The following is a 22,098-nucleotide window of genomic DNA, read 5'->3' as shown; positions in this document are numbered from 1 at the left end:
TCACTCCAGCTGTGTGTCACCACACTGTCACTGCCTGAGTCATGAGCCATGCTGGGGCCAGTGGGGCTGCACAGGGGGGACATGGGGAGAGCCAGAGGGATGGGGACAGATCCCAGACCTGGAGACAGCTGCTCTTTTCGCACACAGAGAGTTCAAGTGGGACCCTCTTGTCCCTCTCCCAAAGGTCCCCATCCCTTTGTTTCCCTCTGTCCGACCCCTCAGACCTGGACAGGGGCTTGAGGACAGAACAAACCATGCAGAGCTCAGCACCCTGCAGCGAGCTCTGCTCTGGACTCCCCCCAGTTTATGCCCTGCGGGACCCCAGCGGGCCGGGACCTTTCCCCGAGGACATGGGAGTGGGACACTGGAGTGAGCCTGGGGCTGGCGGCCTGTTATCATGGGAGACAGGAGGCAGCCCTGGGCTGCTCTCAAGTGGTCCCAGCTGATTAGTGACTTCAAGTGCCTACGGAGTTATTCTAAGTCAAGTAGGCAAGAAGGGACCTGATCTGGGACCAGCGAGACCAGCACTGGGCTTTGCTGGGGCATCCCCCATCACCTCTGCTTCCCGCCAAGCCCTCCAAGCTGGGGAGGTGTCCCCCCTCCATCTGCTCTCTCTGTCCCTTACTCCTCCTGCAAAAGGCTGTTTGCTCCAGCCCAAAGCAAACCTGATTTTATCTCCCGACTCCAGTTCCCTTGGCTGTGGGCCACGGTCGATGCCTCCCACGCAGAACTTGTGAAGCCCATTCGGGGACCCGCGCACAGAGCGGGCTGTGTACACTGCCACATGACATCATGTTTACGGCCTGCGGGGGCCCAAGGACACCCCCTCCCAGCGGCATCTCTTCCAGCCCAAGCAATGTGTGTCCTTCCTATGGCTGGACAGACAGACGTGCGGGGGGCTGGCAGGAGCAGACTGGCCCCAGCGCCACGTCTGCCCGTAGAGGGGTGGTTTCAGTTTCGCTGCACTGCAAGCTGGTCCCCCCGGCCTCAGTTTCCCCTCTGGGCAGTGGAGAGCAGATCTGGTGCTAGCAGTGAGAGTGCGCTGCTGCGGCAGCACAAGGTCAGACCCTCGAGTTGTTGCGCAAAGAGAAAGGCAAATTTTCCCCCCTTGGGACATGGTTGTTCCCTTCTCTCCCAGGACAGAGCAGGGCCTTTTTTGCTGCTGCATGAAACTGAAGTTGTTGGGAAAGAACAACAATGTCCAGAGCCACAGGGGCTCACTAAAGAGTGCTAGGGCCATCGTTTCTCCTGTCCGTCAGTCCATCCATCCGTCCATCCATCATCCATCCATCCATTCATCCATCAACACTTGCACGCAGCTTCCTATCTCACAGCCATCTCTCCATCCATCTACTGAGCTGCCTGCACACTCACCCATCCATCCATCGACAAACGTGTGCATCACTCTTCCCACCCATCCCCACACCTACCTGCCCGTCTATCCAGCTAGCCACCCACCCATCTGTCTGTCCATCCTCTCATTATCCCCTCCACCCATCCATCACCCACCCGACGGTGCCTGAGTGATGCCCAGCCACTGAACAGCCTTCCTCAGGAGTACAGTGTGTGCCCACGTGTGTGCGCACGTGTGTGTGTGGGACACGCTGGCCATGCAGAGCACAGTGAGCAGGAATGTCCCAGGCTTTGTCCAGCCACGGGGCAGGGGCTGGGAGCGCCGGCTGGGGGGAGGCGGGGGACCTGTCTAATTTAAGAACGGGCCCTGCGGTCGCTGTCAGCACCGGGTGGCTCTGATCTGGGGACAGGTCCTCGTCAGCTCTGCTCGCCACCCGCCAGCCCGACATGAAAGGGCTCTGCACCCCGATAAGGCCCCAGACACTCAGCGCTGGAGGTAGGCAGTGCTGCGACCGAGCCTGGGGTACCCCTGAGCAGAGAGCCCTGGTGTGGCTGTCCCCAAACCCAGTGTCACCCCAGCACCACGGGGCTTGTGTGTTTTCATCAGTCAGGGAGCTCAGCCCTGGGGGCTGCCCTCTGCTTTGGGCACTGGATTGTGCCCTGTCTCATCACCAGCTCCCACCAGTGACACGACCTCAGGGAGAGCTCCGTCCCCAGCGTCCCCCCGGCTGCCACCAGCTCCTCCACTGGCTGTAACCCCGCACTGGAGTCCCCAGGCCGTGAGCGGCTGCGGATGGAGACCATGTTGTTTTAATAAGATCATTCTCCTCCTGCCGTGAGGTCGCAACCCTGGGCTTATGACATCACAGCGCGCTGCCATGGAGATGCCGGGATGTCACAAACACAGTTCGATGACCTCACTGCAGGAGCAGGAGATGGGGCCAACCTGGGTTTGATCGCCAATGTCCTCGGGAATAAAGGAGGGGAGGGACGCTGGGAAAGTATGCGGCTGCTGAGCGCCGGGGTGTTTGGGTTGGAAATCGCCACGCTTTCCCCGCAGCGGGAAAGGCCCGTTCCTTCCTCCCCCCGTCCACTCCCTCCCAGCGGCCAGAGTACCCCCAGCCTTGCGGCTGCAGGGCAAGGGGGACTGGGGGAGCAGGGCACCCCCATCTCTGCCCTTGGGGCCATGCAGTGGGGAGCAAGAGCCGGAGCTCAGTGCAGCACCGGGGCACCAGCTTAGGGGCAGAGCAGGGTTGGTGGGGGGTGCTGTGTCCCCGAGCAGGATGGGGCACTCAGGGGTTGCTTTGCCCCAGAAGCAGGATGGGAACCTCTGGGGATGCTGTTGCATGGGGCAGCGTGGGTTGGTGTCTGGGGGAGGTCTCCTCTTCCCCAGGGGAAGTCCAAAGCTGTGCTGCTACATGAGGACATGATTCCCCATCACAGCACCCTGCAGCTGGACCCCGAAGCACCCCTTGGCTCTGCCCAGCCACCCAACAGCTGTGCCCCCCCCAGCCCATAATCAGCAGCGTCTCCTGGGGACCAGTCCCCACTGCCCCATCACCCTTCCCCACCACAGCCTGCTTCCCCATCCTCTGCCCTCAGACCTTGTCACTGGGGAAACCACGGCTGGTTGGGGGGACACCCGTCCCCCCGCCTCTCTGCTGCAGGGGTGCAGGGGTGCCTGCTCTCCCCCTGCATCCCCCATCATTAATTTCCTTCAGTGGCCAAGCAGGGCCAGGGCTGCCCGGGGGTGGCCGAGGAACACGGCGCTTTCCCCTGATAGCAAAAATAAATACATTAAAATTCTTGCAGGAGGCAGAAGAATGCGGGACGGCAGGAAAAAATTGTTTTATAATTTGTAATAACACAAAAGTCGGGGGGGGGGGGGGGCTGAGCTGCAAGAAACAAGGGAAGGCAGAGACAAAGGATCAGCTGTGGTGGAGGAGGCTGCTTCGGGATGGCAGTGACATCCCCATCACCTGGAGCCCTGTCTCAGTGTCACCACCATGGCCTTGTCCCCCGAAGGATGTGGCCCTTTGGGTCTTGTTGCAGAAGAGGGGGTGAGCACACTCCTGGAGCTGGGGGAGCAGGCAATCACCTCCCAGCTGCTTAAGCAGGTCTCAGCATCTCCGTGCCTCAGTTTCCCCCTTGCTAAAGGCGGATTTTTGTGCAACTGGGAGAAAAGCTGGGAGGCAGAGGCAAACCCTGGGCATCCCCCTGGTCCCAGCCCCACTGGTACAGGCACAAGGCAAGGAGCCTGCCTTTGCCCATCCCACTCCACCAGCCTCTCTCAGGGGGTTTCACCACAGGACCCCAGTGATGGGGCCATTCCCATACACGTGCTGGGGACATCACACCCCCCCGGCCCCCTCCAGCCTTGCACAGAGCTGGGACATGATAAGGCGAGTTGCTGTGCGCCAGCCGCACCTGCTCGCTGGGATGGGGCTCTCCCTCCTCCCGCTCCCCTCTTCGGGGCAAAATCAAAGGGATTTTTCTGCCCTTAGGAAATCAGATAAAGGCTTCTCACCTGCCCCGCGCTGTCTTTGCGAGGAGGCCGGTGCTCGGGGCGGGGGGACAACAGGCACTTTCAACACGCCGGCAGATGAGCCGTGCATTGCAGCGAGCCGCCGCGGAGCTCTACCTGCAGGGGCTGGGGCCCTGGGCATGGTGTCAGCCTGTCCCCAGCCTTGGCACGGATGTCCCCTCTTCAAGAGCTACTTGTTGCTGATTTCCCCCTAGATTCGAGGTGATGAGGTTCCCATAGGGCAGGTAGGATGGAGACTGGTGGGTGAAAGCAAAAGACTCCGGGGACTGGATGTGGTGCTCAGATGCAGCACACAGCTCAGGGAAGATCCCCATGTCCCCATGCTGTAGCCAGGACAGCTCAATCCTGGTCACCATGCCAAGGGTGCAGACTGGGAGCCCAGCTGCTGTGTGGGAGGGCAGGGAAGGAGCAGGTGGGAAACCTCTGGAGGTGGTGGGAGTCCTTACCTCTTTCACCCAGAAGGGAGAGGAGAATCGTGCCAAGCCACAGATAAAACCTGAGTCATCCACCACCAAATGTTGCTGGTGGGGAGCGAATGTGCCCCTGTGAAGGAGAGAAGCCACTGGTGATGTGGGCAAGGGGAGAAGTGATGGACAAGCCAGGGGGCTAGAGATGGCCAGGGGATGGGGGGGTGGTGCCCTCCTAGGAAGGGGGACAGAGCCTGAATCTCTGTTGAAGGGACGGGTGAGCTCACCAGCAGTGAGGATGCTCTGCTTTGCCCATCGCTGGTGGCAGACACTCCCTTTCCCTCGGGGTAACCCAGTAGTCTGGCTGGGTGCTCTGCAGAGGTGGGTGCAGAGGTGATCAGGGCCCCCCAGGGTGACTGTCCCAGCCCCAGGATCCGTGGCCCTGATGCTGCAGAGGTGGGAGCTGCATCCCCAAGCTCTGCTGTGAGTCACGGAGGGTGCAAGAGGAAGCGGAGACCCAGGGCCCTGGGCTGAGCCCTGGGAAACCATTCCTGAGGCTGCTCAGGGGGGGAAAACTGGGGTGGCATCTTATTGGCACCAGCTCCTCCTGTACCCAGCCACCCGGTCCTAGTGTGCCCCCCCCCCCCCCCCCCCCCCCACCTGCTACCTCCCAGGCCCCTCAGCTTTCTCCTGCCCCAGGCAGCTCCTGCTGCCTGCTGTGATCCGGTGCTGGGGGCTGTCTCCCTCCTGGGTCCTGACTGCACCTGAGATGAGATCACCATAAACAAGCTGACCCTCCCCACACTTTTCTCCCGGTCTCTTTGCTCCTGGGGTTGGCTCCTGTCACCCACCTGCATCTCCTCCTGCCCCAGAGATGTGTCCCCAGAGGAGCTGGAGCCAAGTGTTGGGAGATGCTTTGCGGGGGGGTGGGGTGGTGTGTCAATCCTCCAGTGTCCCCAGGCAGGACAGACTGGTCCGAGGGCAGGCAGGGCCACGGAGCCAGGCTTGTGTGAGATGGACCCAGGAGAGGGACAGGGACAGGGGCCAGGCAGGGCTGTGCTGGGGGGCAACACAGGGGTGCCAAGTTTGGGCAAGGCTGTGCCAGGAGTGTCACGGCTGGGCAAGAGAGTGACAGGCAGGTGCCAGGGGGGACCTTGAGGCCGGGTCGGGTTTGTCAGGGCCACGCCAGGACCCTGAGCAGAGCCAGGCAGGGCTGTGCCAGGCAGGCTCCCACGAGGGCTGCAGGGCTGAGCCGGGCTGTGCCAGGTGGGGCTGTGCCAGGCAGGGCCGTGCCAGGTCCCCAGGGCTGCGGGGGACAGGGCTGTGCCAGCCAGACCTCGCTAAAAGGGCTGCACGTCCAAGCGCGGCGGCGAGACGCGGGGCCGGGCGGGCTGCGGCCACTGTCCCGCTGCCGGAGGGTGCCCGTGGCCGTGGCCGTGCCCACGCCGTGCCCGTGGCTGCGCGCCGGGAGCCGAGCTTGGCACCCAGGAGTCCCCCCGCCCGGCCCGCCCTGTCCGTCCCCCCGGGCTCCGGTTTCCCTGTCGGAGGCAGATGCTTTCGCAGCCCCGTCCCTCCTCCTCCTCCTTCTCCGGAGCAGCCTCCGCGCCGCGCTCCAGCCGCCCGGAGGTGCCTGCCCAGCCCAGCCCCAGCCCCAGCCCAGCCCCGCCGGCCGCGGTGCCCGCCCGCCCCGGCCCGGCGGAGGGAGGCAGCGGGCACCCACCCGCCGGGGCCCCGGCCGAACCCTCGGGGCGGCGACGACCCCGGCTGCCCGGCTCCCCGCGGGGGCGCGGAGGAGGCTCGGCGCTCCCCTCAGCCCTGGCAGGATGCTGCCTTCCTCCCGGACCCAGCTGGGGCTCTTCTTCATCCTCCTCTGCCCCGCCAACATCATCGGGCTCTGGTGGTGAGTAGGACACCCCGGGGTGGGAGCCATGAGGGCGCGCACAGGGTCCCTCTCTCTCCGGGAGTGGTGCCCCCTCCCCAGCTTGGGGACAACAGAGTCCCCTACACCCAGGGCACCCCTTGGATGGGGACTGCTACTCGCTGGCCAGGCGGATCCAGATGGGGGGCACCCCCACGCTGTCGGGGCTCGGGCACATGAGGGCTCTGGGGACAGCAGGCTGGGGGACCCTCAGGGGTATGGGGCACCCAGGTCCTGCGGAAAGAGCTGCAGCCTGCCTCCCCGCACCCCAAGCCCGCAGTCTCAGAGGGTTGTATGCCTGAGGGCTGGGGAAGGGGGGGTAGGGGCCTCCAGACCCCTCCAATAAGTCAACTTTAATTAAAAGCCTGAGGGTCCCTACGGTGTCCCCTCCCAAGCGGTGGCCTGGACGCAGCGGGGACAAAACCCCTGTTTGTAATGGTGCCTTCATCAAAGGCAGAGACGGTGCCTTGCAGGATACCGGAGGGGGTGGGGGATTCATTACAGGCGCAGAGCTGGGACCCAGCCTTGGAAAGCCCAGGTATCTGTCGAAACATGAACTATTTAAATCTATTAAGAATTTCACCCAGCCTGTCTTTATCCGGTTTTAAGTGCTTAGATTCCAGCTCCCCGGCGTGCCGTCCGGGCTATCATTCATTATCTGAGGCTATTCGTCTCCACATTGTCACACTCTTTTGACCCCTAAAATAAAGCTCTCCATAAGCCTTTCCCCTCCCAGTCCCCTGCCTGCCCGCCAGTGATTTATTTTGCAGCTCCATCCCCTTCGCTAGCCCTGGCTCCTGGGGTGCCAGGCAAAAGGGGGGGGGTGGGTGTAAATGGTATTGTTACAGTCAGTTGTACACCAGCTGAGAGTTCGGCCCTGGAGCCCAAGCGCTGTGTTTAATGCTGGGGAGGGGTTAACGCGGGTCTGAGAGGGGCTTGCCTTGCTTTTCTTGCTAGAGGAGGGGAGAGCGAGGCAGGGTGAGCCCTGGCTAGGGCAGGGTGCGTGCAGAGGGTCCCCCTTCTCCCTGCCACCTGCCTTGTGGTAGCTGTGCCATCCCAGGGCACAGTCCCTCCTGCTGCCCAAGAGCTGCTATTTTTCCCTGTCTTATTCTCAGACTGCTGGTCCGCACACACACCTGTCCCTTCAGCTGTCCCCGCTTTCTCTGCCCCATCCTCATCAACACCCACCTGGTGAGCCTTCACCCCCAAGCTCATGCCCCATGTCCCAGCTCCAGGGACATCGGTCCCATCCTGCCCACGGCTGGAGCAGGCAGGGGTGAAGCAGGAGATCACTTTGCCTTCAATTCGGGGGCAGGCAGACGGCAGCGACAAGGGCAGGGTACCGGGGTACCCACTGCCCCCCACCCTGGCTGCTCAGAGCTGAGTCTCGCCGCCCAGCCTGGGTCCTGCTGGTGCCGTGACCACGCCATGCGTGTGCTGGCAGCACTGGCTCGGGGAGATTAGCAGGATTTGGCAGAGGAGGGCAAGGGGTCAAACTTGTTTTTTCTTCTCTTAAAAAAGAAGAAGAAAAGGAACCTTTAATTTAAGAATAATAACCCAGCTGCACGCAGCGCGGCCGAATGCGCCGGGCAGTGGAGCGGCTGCAGAGGGATCACCAGCACGCACTCCGCTTCGCTCCGGAGCCAGCAAGCCGGGAGGAGGTGATGTGTGGATGAGGCCACCAGCACCACCACACGGACATGCCGGGCTTCCCGGGACGGGGCACTGGAGCAGCCGGCTGATTCACGAGCTGCTTCCCCCAGAGTTTGGGATCTCCGGCCCCCGGCTGAGGTCATCCCTCATTTCCAGGGAGCTCTTCCCGTGCGGGGGAGAGAGGTCCGGGCGCTGCCCAGCCCTTTGAGCCAGCTCAAGACAGGCATCTTCCCACACGCCTGCTCCTGGTACCTGTCCCCTCTCCCAGGTCTGGGTAGCACTGGTGTCTGTGGCTTTTGCTTTTGGTGAGGAGGGATTCAGGGGTGCAGCCATGTGTTGTGTAACGGCTCCTGGAAGCTTCAGGGTGGGTGGCATTGGTAGGGCTGTTCCTTGCTGTCTCTGCCACCAATGCTTAGGGACTTTGGTGGCACGCCTTCACGTGTGCATCTCTGGGCACCCGTGGGTGCTTAGCCAAGGGGGCATGTTCCCCTTGGACAGTAAAGGAAGGTCTTTACCACCCCCCCATCCCACCCCTGGGTAATGCACCTCTGGTTGTGCAGTGGTAGGGGACAAAGGGGCTGCCTGTTTGAGGCATTTTTTGCCCATGCTGATGACAAACTGATTTGTGAGAGTGGCACAGCAGGGTGCAGCAGGCATGGGTCCTTGGGGGGCACAGGCCCCAGCCCAGGCACACAGCCGGGCTTGGCCACTGATGGGTGGTAACTGCGCCTGTTGGGATCCTGGCAGATGGCTGCATCTACAGAGAACAGTTTGGATGTGATGTACAAGCAGTGACATCATGCTTATGACATCGTAGCCTGAGAAAGAGTGTCCTCATTGTGGTTGGATGTCCCCAGAGGGCTCACTGAAGATATAGTCACCCTTGTCCTATACGCCCTGTGCCTCTCTGTCTAAGAAGAGGCAGGGGGACAGAGGGACGGGCAGGTACACGAACGTTTCCATGGCAGAGGGGAGCAGGCTGTGGTCAGTGCTGATGGAAAGGTGTCTCATTCAGGTGCTGCTGGTCCCTTGGTTAGTGCCAGGCTGCAGCAAATAGTCTCCCCTTGCTCCCACCAGCCCTGTAAAACCTCTTTCTTCCTCCTCCCCTCATCTTTTCATATTTCTCACCCAGCTCCTTGTGCAACAGTGATTTCTCCCTGAACAGGACAGGTAGGACTGCCTGGGGCTCCTGGGCTGACCCCGAGGGTGCAGGGATATGGGGCAGACAAACCTGGTGTGTCAGGAGCCCCGGGCAGATTCAGGGCAGGATTTCAGCCAAGCCAGTTTGTGGTTGGGCTGTGCTTACAGGGATGGAGGCACTGTGGGGATGGGGGTGAGCAAAGCTGGGCTTCCCCAGTGCCCATGTGGGCACAACTGAGAGCAATCAGGAGGTGGAAGAGAGCAAGGGGAAAGATCATCCCAGGTGAGATGTGCTCCACTCCAGCTGTGAGTCTGAGGGGCCTGGGGGGGATGGACATTTGCCCTGTGTCTGCTTCCCATGGATGCAGATGGGCAGTGCATCTCCAGGTTTTCGTGGGGCTCTGTCAGAGGAGCTCAGGGAGGACCCATCCACCAGCACCAGTGGCTGCAGCCTTGCTTGAGAGGGTCCCGGCCCTGCATCCCCTGAAGCCACACACCCCTTGGGTGGGTTTCATGCACCGGTGCCCTCCTCTTCTCCTCTGCTGCTCTGACTGGCACCTGCACCATGCGGAGCCTGTAAGGGCAGGCTGCCGGGCTGCAGGGCCCTGCCTGCATGCCTTGGGGTGACCATAGTGAGTCACCCCCCGGGCCTGCTGACCCACACCTGCCACACCACAACCCATGGCTCCCCATGGTGCCTGGTGGACTGGGCTGCCCAGCTGTCCCAGGCATGCCTTCACCCCTGGAGCAGCGCTGTGAAGGCAGCAAAGCACCTCCCAGCACAGGAGCCCCTGACCAGTGCCATCTCTTTGTGTCCCTTCTGGGGCAGCTGCTGACCTGCTGGATTTTTCAAAGGGGAAAAAGTTTCCCTTGTGTTCTTTGAGATGGCACCGGCTCCAGAATTGGGCTACATGTCTCCTCCCCCAAAGACAACTGAGCTTTCCCCCCTCACCCCTACTCCTGGTCACCTCCACTCTCCCATGGTGACACTCAGGCTGCTCAGCCCTGCCACGTGCATGCCCCAAACTGAAGGGCTCAGCTGGGCTTTGCATCATAGGCTTGGCCTCCTCAAACCCCCCTTGTGGAGGAGGGTGCTAGGCAGAGCTGGGCACACCCTAATATTTGCTCAGGACATACAAGGTCTTGCTGACATGTGTGGCACCCACATTTGGGCATACGCTAGCCCAGCCCTCATGCCACCCTAGCTCCAGCCTCCAAGAGTGCCCAGAGGAAGGATGCAGTGACCAGGGATGGGTGGTCCCTTTTCTTCTTATCCCAGGCCCTCCAGGGCTTGGACATGGCTTTGAGACTGCCACCTCTGTGGGCATGTGCTCCCTCCATGCCCCACACTACCCGCAGCACAAGCTTGGGCAGCTCCTGCCCGCAAGCACCTGGCCTCGGCATGACCCTGCAGCTGGCAGGTCCATGGGTTGACACCATGCCACGCCAAAGCCTCTTTCCTTTGGGCGGCATCCCAACTATTTGCAACCCATCCTTGCTGAGGAGGTGTGAGGAGGAGGGCAGGGAACCCCGTCCCCCTGCTCTCCTGAACCCACAGCATTTCCTATTCCCTCGGTGCCCCTGGTGCTGCTTGGCAGCCAAGCCCCAGCTGTGCCCCCCCAGGGCAGTGACTTGCTGCTTACTCACCCCCACTCTGTGCGCCTCCTGCTCCGCTTTCCACACCTGGCTGCCCTGGTTAGTGGCAGCACCCACGCATCGCCCCGGGTGAGGGGCCAAGTACCCGCTGCGCGCCTGCGTGGGTTGAAGGGAAAGCTGGATGGGTGAAAATTCATGTGTGTGTCCCCCTCACCCTGTTTGCACAGCTTGGAAAGAGACGGGCTCCTGCCATGTCCGATTTCGTTGCGGGACTGTCACTGAATGTGACAGCACTGGGGAGGATGCAGGGTGACCTGTCCCGCTGGGGATGGAGCTTGGCTCTCCAGGGTTGGCATCCTGCAGCTCTCACCTTTACAAGCAGGTGGAGAAGTGCCTGTGGGCTCGAGGCGATGGGCTGGGTACCCTGGCACCCTACTTCCCCTCCTGAAGGCATTCAGAGGCTGGGATGGAGACCTGGAAGCAAGGCATGGCTTCCCTTGCTACCCCAGAGCAGGAACACCAGGCAGCAGTACTCAATGGGTGCAGACCCGGCTGGTCCCACATGGAGCTGGCACAGCACAACTGCCACTCTCCCTCAGGGTTTCAGGGACATCAGGACCAAAGGAGACATTTTTCCACCCAACATGGGGGTGCCATTTGTGAAGGCTGTCCATTCTCTTCCTTGGCATGTGGCCAGTCCGTCTCCATCAGCTTCCTGCAAATCGGAACCCTCCTGGCTCCCCTGGATCACAGTCTGCTGGCAGGGCCAGGAGAAGACCTGCTCCACACCAGCTCCATGTCCAGGGGGGAAATGGGGACTTGTGCCAGATTCCTTGGTCCCAAAATCCCAGATTTTGCCTGGGAACCAGACCAGGACATAATGGAGGCTCCATGACCGTGAGCTGAGCTGGAAAAGCTGGTGGTTATGGCTCTTAGGAGCCCCAGGCTCTGTTGCAGTGAGGCCAGAGCACAGGGGTTGCATCAGAAGTGCCAGTGACTCCTGTTTCCCGTGCGTCACTGGGATAGGTCTCTGGCTGTAGCTGTGGCAGCCAAAGGGGTGACAGCAGCAGGTTGGCTGCAGGTTGCAGCTCCTCCTCCGTGCCTCAGTTTCCCCTTTCAACAATGGGGGTTTGCACAGGGGTGCTGGAAATCACATCAGAAAGTGGAGCTCTTTGTCCTGGCTCCTTTCAGGACGAGGCAGCAGCCACCCGGCAGCAGTTTCGGCAGCAAGCAAAGGACGCTGGGGACAGGCAGGAGGGATGCTGCCGAGACAGTGAGCCTGTCCAGGGGCTGCCAGGCGGGAGGCCGGGGTGCCCCGGGCAGGTTGGGGGGAGCCGGGCTGGCGACCCGGCTCCTTCACCAGGGCAGGGGGAGGAGTGCCCGGCGGCAGAGGTGGGGCACCTTAATTGTAGATGCGGGAGGCCTTGGAGCAGGACAAGCTCAGGCAGATCTGGGCCCCGCGCCGGAGCCCTTGCCAAAGCGGTAGCAGTTTGGCAGCATTTTTCTTGCCCTTGTCTCCCCCCCCCCCCCCCCCCCCCCCCCAAACCCTCCAAAGCAAAACAGCTCTCGGGCTCCCGGCAGCCTCCCCGCGCCACAAAGCGGAGGCCAGCGGAAATTAATATTGCGCCGGACTTAGGCAGCCCACCCCACGCCTCGTCAGCATGGCCGACGAGCTCCTGTGCGCTCCCACCGGCCTCACTGCCGCCCGGGCCATGGGTGGGGACCCCCACGATGCCGGCGAGCCGCCCGCCGCCCCCCGGCCCTGCGGGGCTGAGCTCTTCTTCCCAGCCTGATCCGGCGGGCTGGGGTGAGCCACAGTTCAGCATTTGATCTGATGGCCCCGGGGGTCTGGCGCATCGTTTTTATATGAGTACAAAGAGTTGTCTTTTAATGAAAGTCCTGTCCCAGCTCCCCTTCTTCCCCACCCCGCCAGAGCAGGCGGCCAAACCTCCGCCATCCCGTGGGGATGTTGGGACCCCACGGTCCCCAGGGAGGGCGAGCTTGGAGCCTGGCATGGAGGCTTGAATCCTCTTGTGGTCATTGTGCGATGGGACTGGACAGGCTCACTGGTGGCTTTTCACATGGGCCCCAGTTTACCCATCGATGAGGGACCTAAGCCAGCCCAGCCACAGCCCTGCAGTGTTTTCCCAGCTGCCCCATCCCTTTGCAGAGGTGCCTGTGCATCATGCAGCAAAGGGAAACTGAGTTGCGGGGAGCAAAGGGAGAAGGATGCTCCCCAACAGTGGTGTGGGCTTGGCTCAGCTTCCCTGCTGGAGGTCACCTTTCCAGGCTGTGCCTCTTGGTTGAGCTGTTTAACCCTTTAAGCCTCTAGCCAAAGCATAAGGGCTCCTTTTCCAGGCTGTGCAAGAGGGCACGTCCTTCCCAAACCCAGCTGGTGTTTGGTGAGCAGGAGATGTGGACAGCCTGGGAGCCTGATATGGGGCGGGGGGACCCTGGCAAGACCTCAAGCTTCAAACAAGGGCCTCGGAGGGAGTTTGCACCGGGGGCAGGATGGCAAGCGAAGTCCTGCAGCCTGGTGTCCCAAACACAGCCCCCCAGCTGCGCGTGAAAAGGAAACCCAGAATATAGTTAAACACCGAGATTCAGCTTGTGATTTTCGAGCCCCTGGGGCTTGGCCAGACTATAAAGGTCTGGGTTTGGAAGCTGCAGAGCAGCCGGTGCTCCCCAGTGAGCAGGACTGCCAGCACCATGGGCCACCTGGGTTCTGGTCCCTAGGGAACCTCAGGGGACATGGCCTTGCAGTCCTTGGACATCCCAAAGTGCTGGGGAATGCTGAGTCCAGCCCTGGGGTCCTGTGGGCATCCGCAGCCAGAACAATCATGTTATCGAGCAGGACAAGTTCTGAGCCCGTGGGAGTGGTGCTGGAGGCGAGGCGGGGCCATGTGGGGCTGTGTTTGGAGCGTGCTAAATTGGGGTGGCCCATGGTCACCCGGTCTCTGTGCCACAGGACGGGCAGCGTGGGTGGGAGGCCGCCAGCGTGGTGTGCCTGCCCTCTGCCCACTGCGTCTCCGGCGTTGTCCGCAGCCGAGCTGGAGCATCGCCTGCCCCGGCACGGGGCACGGCACCAGCGGGCTGCGCAGCTGCGCGAGCCGTGCCATGGGGGGCACTCCAGGCAATATGTGTGGGGAAAGTACAGGAGTTTCTGTAGCCAGCGGCCTGCCGGGGAGTGCGGTGTCGTGCTCAGACTTTGCCTCCCAGCCCGGAGAATCAGGTACCTCGCTCCAGCTGTGCTGGCGAGGAGGAGACGCTTCTGACATGGGCCGAGCCGAGACTTGCCCTCCCGTGCTGGCATCAGCGGTGCTGGCCATGCCACCTGCAGCCCTCCCTCACACACCCACGTCTGCCTGCGGCTCCATTCCCCTGGGGCCAGTGCCTGGGTAGCGGGAGGCGAGCATGGGAGCCTGGCCAGCAGCCAAGGGGCTTTATCACCAGCAAGGTCACTCGGCTCGTCTCCCACAGGGTAAAGCAGCGAGCCCCCCCGGAGAGGGGGAAGTGCACCAAGGGTGCTGGCTGGGCTCCCTGCTGTGCCCACAGGACTCTGGGAGCCTCAGCTGCAGCGGGCATCAGTCACACCGTGAAGCCAGGGCTGTGCTGGGCCAGTGCCAGACCCAAAGAGCAGGTGCTGAGCAGCACAGAGCCTCTGCCACCTCACATCGGTGATACCGCCATCACCCCCAGGGATGTTCCCAAGGGCTTCGGGGTGTGGAGTGGCATGTGCCAGCATCATCCTCCAGCCAGCCCCACAGTTGGGGATCTGCCCCATTCCCCAACTGTCTGGGCAGGGCAAGTTATCTCCTGGGTGCTGGCATGAAGGTGTCACCCATACCTTTTGTCCTGCCCTCCCTGCATACGTCTCCCTGTCCCCTGGTCACCTAGGCTCAGTGCTGAGCCAGCACTTCCCCGTGGCCCGCTCTGTCCCTGGGAGCAGGCCTGGCCATGCCCCATCCCCACCCTGGTCCCCCCCAGGTTTGGGTGCTGGCTTTGCTCTGCTCACTGTCCCTCCTGCAGGGCAGTGGGGAGCCCCCTGGTCATGGACCCCAACAGCATCTGTCGCAAGACGAAGCGGCTGGCAGGGAAGCAGGCGGAGCTGTGCCAGCTGGAGCCGGAGATCGTTCAGGAGGTGGCCAAGGGCACCAAGCTGGGTGTCCGGGAGTGCCAGTACCAATTCCGTTTCCGCCGCTGGAACTGCACCAGCCACAGCAAGTACTTCGGCAAGATCCTGCAGCAGGGTAAGGCCAACACTTCCTCGGCTTCCCAACTCCCAGAAAGCCTCCAGCTGCCTGGTCATGTGTCTCCCTGGGACTCCCGGAGCAGAGTCTGGGCGTGCAAACCTCTGTGTGTGTGTGTGTGGGGAGTTGCTCAGTGCTCCCTGGTGCAGTCACGCTGAGGTTTTACTGCCGGGACATGTCTCCCCGTGTTGTAATGAAGCAATTACCGATGCTCCCAGACAGTGCGGGGCTTCACAAAGCCCAAGAATGCACCCTCGTCTGGCAGTGATTTACTGCTCCCCTGGGACCCCGGGGTGTGCTGGGGGAAGGGGCCCGGGTGGGAGGCAGTGCACAGCCGCCGGGAGCTGCCCCTAGCCCCATGGGTGCCCTGCAGATCCCTTCTCCTGGCCTTGCAGGGAGCAGAAGAGAGGAGTGCTTGCCCCCTCATCCCTGTGTCTCTGGGTGGACACCCTCATGTCACCCCAAAGGACAAGGGCAGGGTGGCAGGGAGGGATGGGCAGGTCCCAGAGAGGTGGATACAGTGCTCCAAACCCAGGCCCATCAAAGCCGGAGCAGGGGCAGAGCAAGAGGGCACCTCTGAGTCTGTAAGGGATGGGAAAGCCCTGCCACGCTCCCCAGGGAAAGAAGCTCGGGGTGGATAGGGAAGAGGGAGATAATGAAAGCACCTCGGGTTGGTAGGGCCACTTAGTGGGTGGTGAGTTTAGTCTTGCCCCTGTTGGTGGTGCATCTCCTGCTGGTGCATCCACTGGGCCAAGGCAGAGCGGGTATGCCCTTGAGCCTTGCAGGGGGGTCGGGGTGGCCTCCCTGGGGGCATTGCCAGGGGCAGGGCACCCTGAGCACCTGGCAGCTCTGGGTACCAGTGGAGGGGCAGAGCTGGGGCCTTGAGGGAGACACTGGCCCATGGCAGGGCATCAGGCTTTTTTAAAAAGCTGATTTGCAAGTGTGGGTTCCCCCAACACAGGGAGGTGTATTCAGTCAAGGAGCAGAGATCAACGGCACACAGGGACAATCTTGCCTCTGGAGTCACCTATTTTCACACCAACCTGGCAGCGAGTCAGATGTGATCTGTGCCAGGCAGGGCTCCAGGCTGGAAGCGGGGTGGTGCCAGGGTGCCAGGGCCTGACCAGGTGGCAAGTGGGTGATGCTGGTGGATGAGCTGTTGGGTACCCAGAGGCAGCTTGGGTTGGAGGAAGCACAGGCGCATCAGGCATGGGGATGCTGAAGGAGCCACCATGCTCTCTTTGTCCCAGCCTAGCTGCTGGGGTGGTGGAGATGAGCAATGTCCTGGGGACAGCGGTGAGTTTGGGAGCCCCTGACACTCTGAGGACATGCAACATCCCAGCTAGAGGCATGGAGGTCCCCAGGGCTCCATCATGGGTGTCAGAAGCAGACAGCTTGCCCTACACTGAGAGGAGCCAGAAGGAACGAGCCTCCCTGTAAGCCTGCAGGGACTGCATAAACCATCCCAAACTTTTGGGGGTTCCCAGCTGCCATCAGATGGGTACATCCCATCTGACAGCCTCTTCTTTCCAAGGATGCTGCAGCGGGCTCTGGTTCCCAGCCATGGCCTCCCCAGCACAGTCACAGCTGTCTCCCTTTCCATCCCTGCTGCCTGTGCCAGGTGTGGCGTGCCAGGGCAGGCTGGCTTGGGGGCAGCCACGTGTCTGGAGGAGCTGTCAGAGGATCGGCATGCCCCCGGGGCCCCGGCTGGCAGGGTGGCACAGGGACCTCTGCCAACTGCGGGCTGCCCACAGAGGGCTCTGCCAGCCCCAGGCAGCTGGGTGGTCATGGGGCTTCGGAGGGATAGGAGGGTGTACTGGGTCTGGCTGAGCCAGTGCAGGGGACACCCGTCCCCACGGTGACACTGCTAGAATGGCACTGGTGTACTCAGTTTCTACCAACACCAGTGGGTATCAGGTGCTGCGTGGGCTTGTGGAGGAGCCGCTCATGGAGCTGTGCCCAGGAGCCCCTCTTCCCACAGCCCCTCCAAGTCAGAGTGCTGGAGATGGAGGGATGCGGCACTCCCCAAAACACACATTCCCCTCTATTCCCATGCCCCAGGCACCCCCTGCGTGTCACCACCCTGGGCCAGCCCTGCCCTGGCATTTGGGTGGGCAGAGGTTTGCCTGGCACAAGGTGGGGGGGAGTGCGGGAGCCCCCCAAGCAGGGCGCCGCACCCCTGCTGCCAGAATCCCCCGCTGGCTGCGGCTGCGAGCGGCAGGTCCGGGCAGGGGAAAGATGCTTGGAATTCGTGTCCCGGAGCAGAGAGAGACAGGAGCAAATACTAATAATAAATAATCCTGCAGGGTGGAGGCTGTGCCGGCAGAGGGAGGGGAGCAGGGAGCGCCCCGTGGCAAAGCGGGTATGGGGGGAGAGCGGGCAACACAGCTTCATCACTGCCACCCTGCAGAGGGGTGAGTGGTACCTGCGGTTTCCCTCGCAGCACTTCTCTCCTCTCTGGATGCCAGTTTGCAGCAGGAGTTGGGATTTTTACTGCTTGAAGGGACATTGTAGGGTAGTGTGAGGAAGCTGTGTGTACCACCTAGTCACCCAGGACCCCCCCCGCTCTCGAAGCTCCCCTCTTGCCTATGGGGCAGCACCCGTCCTTGCAAAGGAAGGCAGATTTGTTGCCCCTAGGATCCTACAGCTGGGGTGTAGGAATGCTGGCAAGGCCTGGCCATCCCTCAGATTCTGCATATCTGCTTGCAAGAGACAAGCTCCTGCCCCAGGCAGATCACTCCAGCGTGGGTGCATCACCTGGGGAGCAGCACTGAGCACAGAGGAAGGGTGAGGAGGGGAGATCTGAGCGCCCATGGGATGTCGGCGGGGGGATGCTTTGCTTGCAGAGTCTTTGCCAGAGCTGACCCCGCATCCTGGCCCTGTCTGTTCTCCTGCAGATATCCGGGAGACAGCTTTCGTGTACGCCATCACGGCAGCCGGGGTGAGCCATGCCATCACGCAGGCCTGCAGCATGGGCGAGCTGCTGCAGTGCGGCTGCGAGCTGACGCGGAGCCGGGCTCCCCCCTCGCCCACGGTGGGTCCGGGCACGGAGGGCACGGCCTGGGAGTGGGGGGGCTGCGGGGACGACGTGCAGTTCGGCTATGAGAAATCTCAGCAGTTCATGGATGCCAAGAGCAAGAAGGGCAAAAATGACATCCGAGCTCTTATTGACCTGCACAACAACGAAGCTGGGCGCTTGGTAAGGCCCCCGTGCTCCCTGCCCTCTGCAAGCATCAACCCCCTGTGCCCTTCCCAGCTCAACCCTTCACCTTTATCTCCCCCAAACATGTACCTGCACCAACTTTGGGTGAAATATGGACCCAATATCTCTCAGAAGCCCTTTGCAGGTGTTTTGGAAACCCCCTGTGCCCCCTCAGCACCCTCTCCCAGGCCAGGGCAGCACCAAGAAGCAGAGTTTTGGCTGGGGGTGCTGGGCAGAGAGGCGGGGGACTGAAGGCTGAACATCACTGTCTCTTCCCCAGGCGGTGCGCAGCTACATGAGGACAGAGTGCAAATGCCACGGGCTGTCGGGCTCCTGCACCCTGCGGACCTGCTGGCGGAAGATGCCCCATTTTCGTGAGGTGGGGGATCGCCTGCTCGAGCGCTTCAATGGGGCTTTCAAGGTGATGGGAGGCAACGACGGGAAAACCCTCATCCCCGTGGGGGACAACATCAAGCCTCCCGACAAGCAGGACCTCATCTACTCGGCTGACTCGCCTGATTTCTGCTCAGCTAACCGTAAGACGGGCTCGCTGGGCACCCGGGGCCGCGTCTGCAACAGCACAGCCATGGACACAAGTGGGTGCGACCTGCTGTGCTGTGGGCGAGGGCACCGGGACGAGACCGTGGTGCTGGAGGAGAACTGCCTTTGCCGCTTCCACTGGTGCTGCGTGGTGCAGTGCCGCAAGTGCTCCGTCCGTCAGGAGCTCAGCCTCTGCGTCTGACAGTCTGGAATCGGGCAAGGACAATTTGGAGGGCCACCCCAGGCTCACGCTGCGGCCCACCCTGGGACAGAGACAGGCTGAGCCGATGGCAAGGGACGGCGTGGGTGAGCTCAGCTCTGCGCCCCGGGGAGTCCCAGCTTCCCCAGGGGACAGCATGGGGCTACCTGGCATCTCCACAGCCCATGCAGTGGGGGCTGCAGGTGCAGAGCTTCCACTAATAAAGCTATTTAAAGCCGGTGTGCCACAGCGCTTCCTGGGGAGGGCTGGGAAGCGCTGACCACCATACCGGGACGGGACTGGCCGGAGAGCCATCCTGCCCTGGCTGTGAGTCCCTATCAGCCGGACTCCCTCCAGCCTCCTGTTCGTGCTGGCTGTGCTGGGACCTGTGGCAGAGCCCGGCTCATTTTTTATCCCCTCTCTGCTTTTCTCCATGGTTGTAGAGCCAGATAAGGATGAGGGCGAGCACTCTCCTGCCCTGCTCTCCAGCCCCCAGGCTGGATGGGTCTCTCCTCCCATCATCCATGGCCACCATCACTTGGGGATGCCAGTTTGTGTCCCACCACCACCTAACCTGAGATGTTTTGTAGTGGTCTGCGGTCCACAGTCCCTTCGCTCATGTCTCATGCAGGAGGTACAGCTAGCTGCCCTGACACCATGGTGATGGGCTGTGAGTTTCTTGAAGATATCCTCTATTCTTTTCACTCTATCTTCAGCCACTGTCGCTGCAATCCCCACCGTGGGGCCTGGCACAGGGAAGCCCTGCATGGCACTGACACTGTTGGCTTGGTGGCATGCGAGGCATTCGCTTGGCATGCCACAAGCCACGTGCAGCCTCACCTGGCCGGCACAGTGCCAGGCACGTCTTGGTAACCTGATCAGCCCGTGCCCCTTGTGGGCAAACACAGGGCGAGGAGCAGCCCGCCTGGCTGCCCAGCGGGGCAGGCTGCCACCCCTCTGCTTCAGAGGCTCCGAGGGTCTCCGAGGGGGTCCCTCCCCTCCTGCAGGGAGCCTGCAGGAACTGGTTTCTCCAGCCTTACCCAGCTTGTCGGTTTAGGTAACTGCAGAGGGGAATGTGTGTGCGCAGCGCCCGCTCGACTGCAATGCCACGCTGGGCAGAGGAGCCCCCGAGGGATGTCAGCAGAGCCAGAGCTGCCTGGGCAGAGAGGTCCATGCTCCTGTGGTACAGCACAGGGCATGGGGGCTTTGCCCGTCCACCCCTCTGCAAAAGGGCTACCGGGGCTCTCAGCCGAGGCAGGCAATGCCCCGCAGGCTGAGTGTTGCCAGGCAGGGCAGGGGCAGAGCTCGCAGTGCTGGGCACGCTGCAAGGCAAGGGGAGCAGCAGTGGAGTGCTGGTGGAGCCCACCGGCGGGTCCCTCCTCGCCCACCCCCAGGCAGCCAGCAGGGAAGGGAAGGGGAAGCAGGGTACTGGTGAACCATTAACTTGGCCCAGCGAGCACTGGGGCGGGAGCTTCTAAATCTGTCAGCTGCAGCTTTGCAGCTGGAAATTCCCTCCTGGTTTGCCCACAGCGGAGCTGGGAGAGGGGAGGCACATGGGACTCCCGGGAACTCCTGGCTGCACGCCTGCCCATGGGAACACGTGGGTGGGTGTGAGCGGGGCTGGGTGGGTGCGCGTGAAGGTACCTGTGTATGCAAGCAACTCGGTGTGCATGTGTGTGCATGCAAGGTAACACGTCTACGTGTGTTCATGACCATACGTGTGCGTGTGAGCTTGTGTGCACACCCATCACTGTGCATGTGAGCCCCTCATGGGTGCGCAAACAACTTGGCCCACACATCTTCGTGCATGTATGCAGCAAGTTGTTAGTATGTGTGTGTGTGCTGGTGACACTGTCCCCGTGTGTGCCTGTGTGCGAGCATGTCTGTTTGCATGTGTCTTACTGTGTTTGTGCAGGTATGTCTGGGACAGGGAGGACATGTGGGTGCAGGAGAGCCCTGCAGGAACAGAGCTGCAGAGATGCAGGGTCTGTGTGCACTGGGAGATGCAGGGACCCATTTTGTAGGCTGAGCAGGTCCCTTCGAATTAGAAACACTGGAGCACACCTCAAGGCCTGGGCTGCCCATCAGGGGAGCTCACTTCAGGCAGGTCCTGTGAAACTTTGGGTCACTCCTGCTCTCCCCCAGAGCCATCCCAGCTAGTTGTACTGGGGAATTCTGAATCTCTTTGTGAGATGTCAGAGTCCTAGCTCTGAACTTCAGCAAGTTCCTTCTCTGGAGTCTGCCTCAGTTTCCCCACAATGGGCTGCTTTCATGGTCCTGGCTGCAGGGACATGGCTCTGGAGGTCTGGATCATGGATAAGCCCTGAGGAAGACAGGTAGTTCTTTTAAGGAATCAGACCTGTGTCCTCTCTGACATTGCCCCAAATCACAGCTCCTGAAGGCTGGAGACCACAAAAGCCAAAAATGTGGAGGGGGAAGAAGATGGAGAATGGAGTTAGTGCAGGGGCAAGGGGTTCTCGCTTGGCCACTGATTGTGGGGTGACTCCTCTGTACTTCCAAGATATCTCCAAGTGCTCTGCCCAACTGGGGAGAAGAGTTAGCTCTCATGGGGGCTGCTGACTCCCTACCACTGCTCCCTGTTGTCCCTGAGCTGGCAGAGCCAAGTCCATTCCCTTGATGGCCAGGAGAGGCCCTGGCACAGCCAGGTGATGCCAATAGCCAGGCAGGGGCTGGATCTGGCCCAGCAGTCTGGAGAGGGCTGAACAGCCAGCAGACCCCCCTAGCAATCTCCCAGGTCCTCAGACCCCTAGCAGTGCCCCCTAGTTCTCCAGACCTCCAGGAGCACTCCAAGAGCTCCCTGTCCACTAGGACCCCACCCCAGACTCCTGTAAGTGCCCCAGCAGTCCCTAGGTGCCTCTCATCCCCGTTAGTAACTCCCCAGATCCTCAGAAGTGCCCCAGGAGACCCCTAGATTCATAGAAATCCCCCAGCTCTTTCCAGACCCCCTAGGAGCCCGCTGAACCCCCTCAAGAGCCCGCAGTTCCCAGCCCGGGGTGTGTGTGGGGGGGTGCAGCATCCCCGCCGTCGCCGTGGCAACCCGGGATGCGGGGCGGGGCGATCGGCGCGGCGCCGGGCGGCCGCCAGGGGGAGCTGTGTCACGGCACGGCAGGGCGGGGAGGGGAGGGGGGGCCGGGGGGGGCTGGGGGGTGCATGGGGGGGGATGGAGGGGTGCATGGGGAACGTGAGGAGAGGGCATGGGGGGGTATGGGGGTGGGTTGGGGGTGTCTGTGGGGGGCTGTATATGTGGGGCATGAGGGAGTGCATGGGGGGTGTA

The 22,098-nt window shown here is 61.9% G+C and overlaps 1 protein-coding gene across 1 annotated transcript; it reads left to right on the top strand.

Moving 5' to 3' along the window:
- The first annotated feature begins 6,109 nt into the window (after positions 1–6,109).
- WNT6 (Wnt family member 6) lies at positions 6,110–18,810 on the top strand. Its single transcript, XM_074872305.1, has 4 exons — positions 6,110–6,205; positions 14,642–14,862; positions 17,760–18,061; positions 18,345–18,810. Exons 1-4 carry the CDS (start codon positions 6,129–6,131, stop codon positions 18,804–18,806), a joined length of 1,062 nt encoding a protein of 353 aa, XP_074728406.1. The 5' UTR covers positions 6,110–6,128; the 3' UTR covers positions 18,807–18,810.
- Positions 18,811–22,098: the final 3,288 nt, after the last annotated feature.

This window comes from Strix uralensis, chromosome 6, assembly GCF_047716275.1.
Source record: "Strix uralensis isolate ZFMK-TIS-50842 chromosome 6, bStrUra1, whole genome shotgun sequence".
Taxonomy (NCBI): domain Eukaryota; kingdom Metazoa; phylum Chordata; class Aves; order Strigiformes; family Strigidae; genus Strix; species Strix uralensis.
The sequence above is the reverse complement of the archived record's forward strand: the minus strand, read 5'-3'. Positions and strand labels throughout refer to the sequence as shown.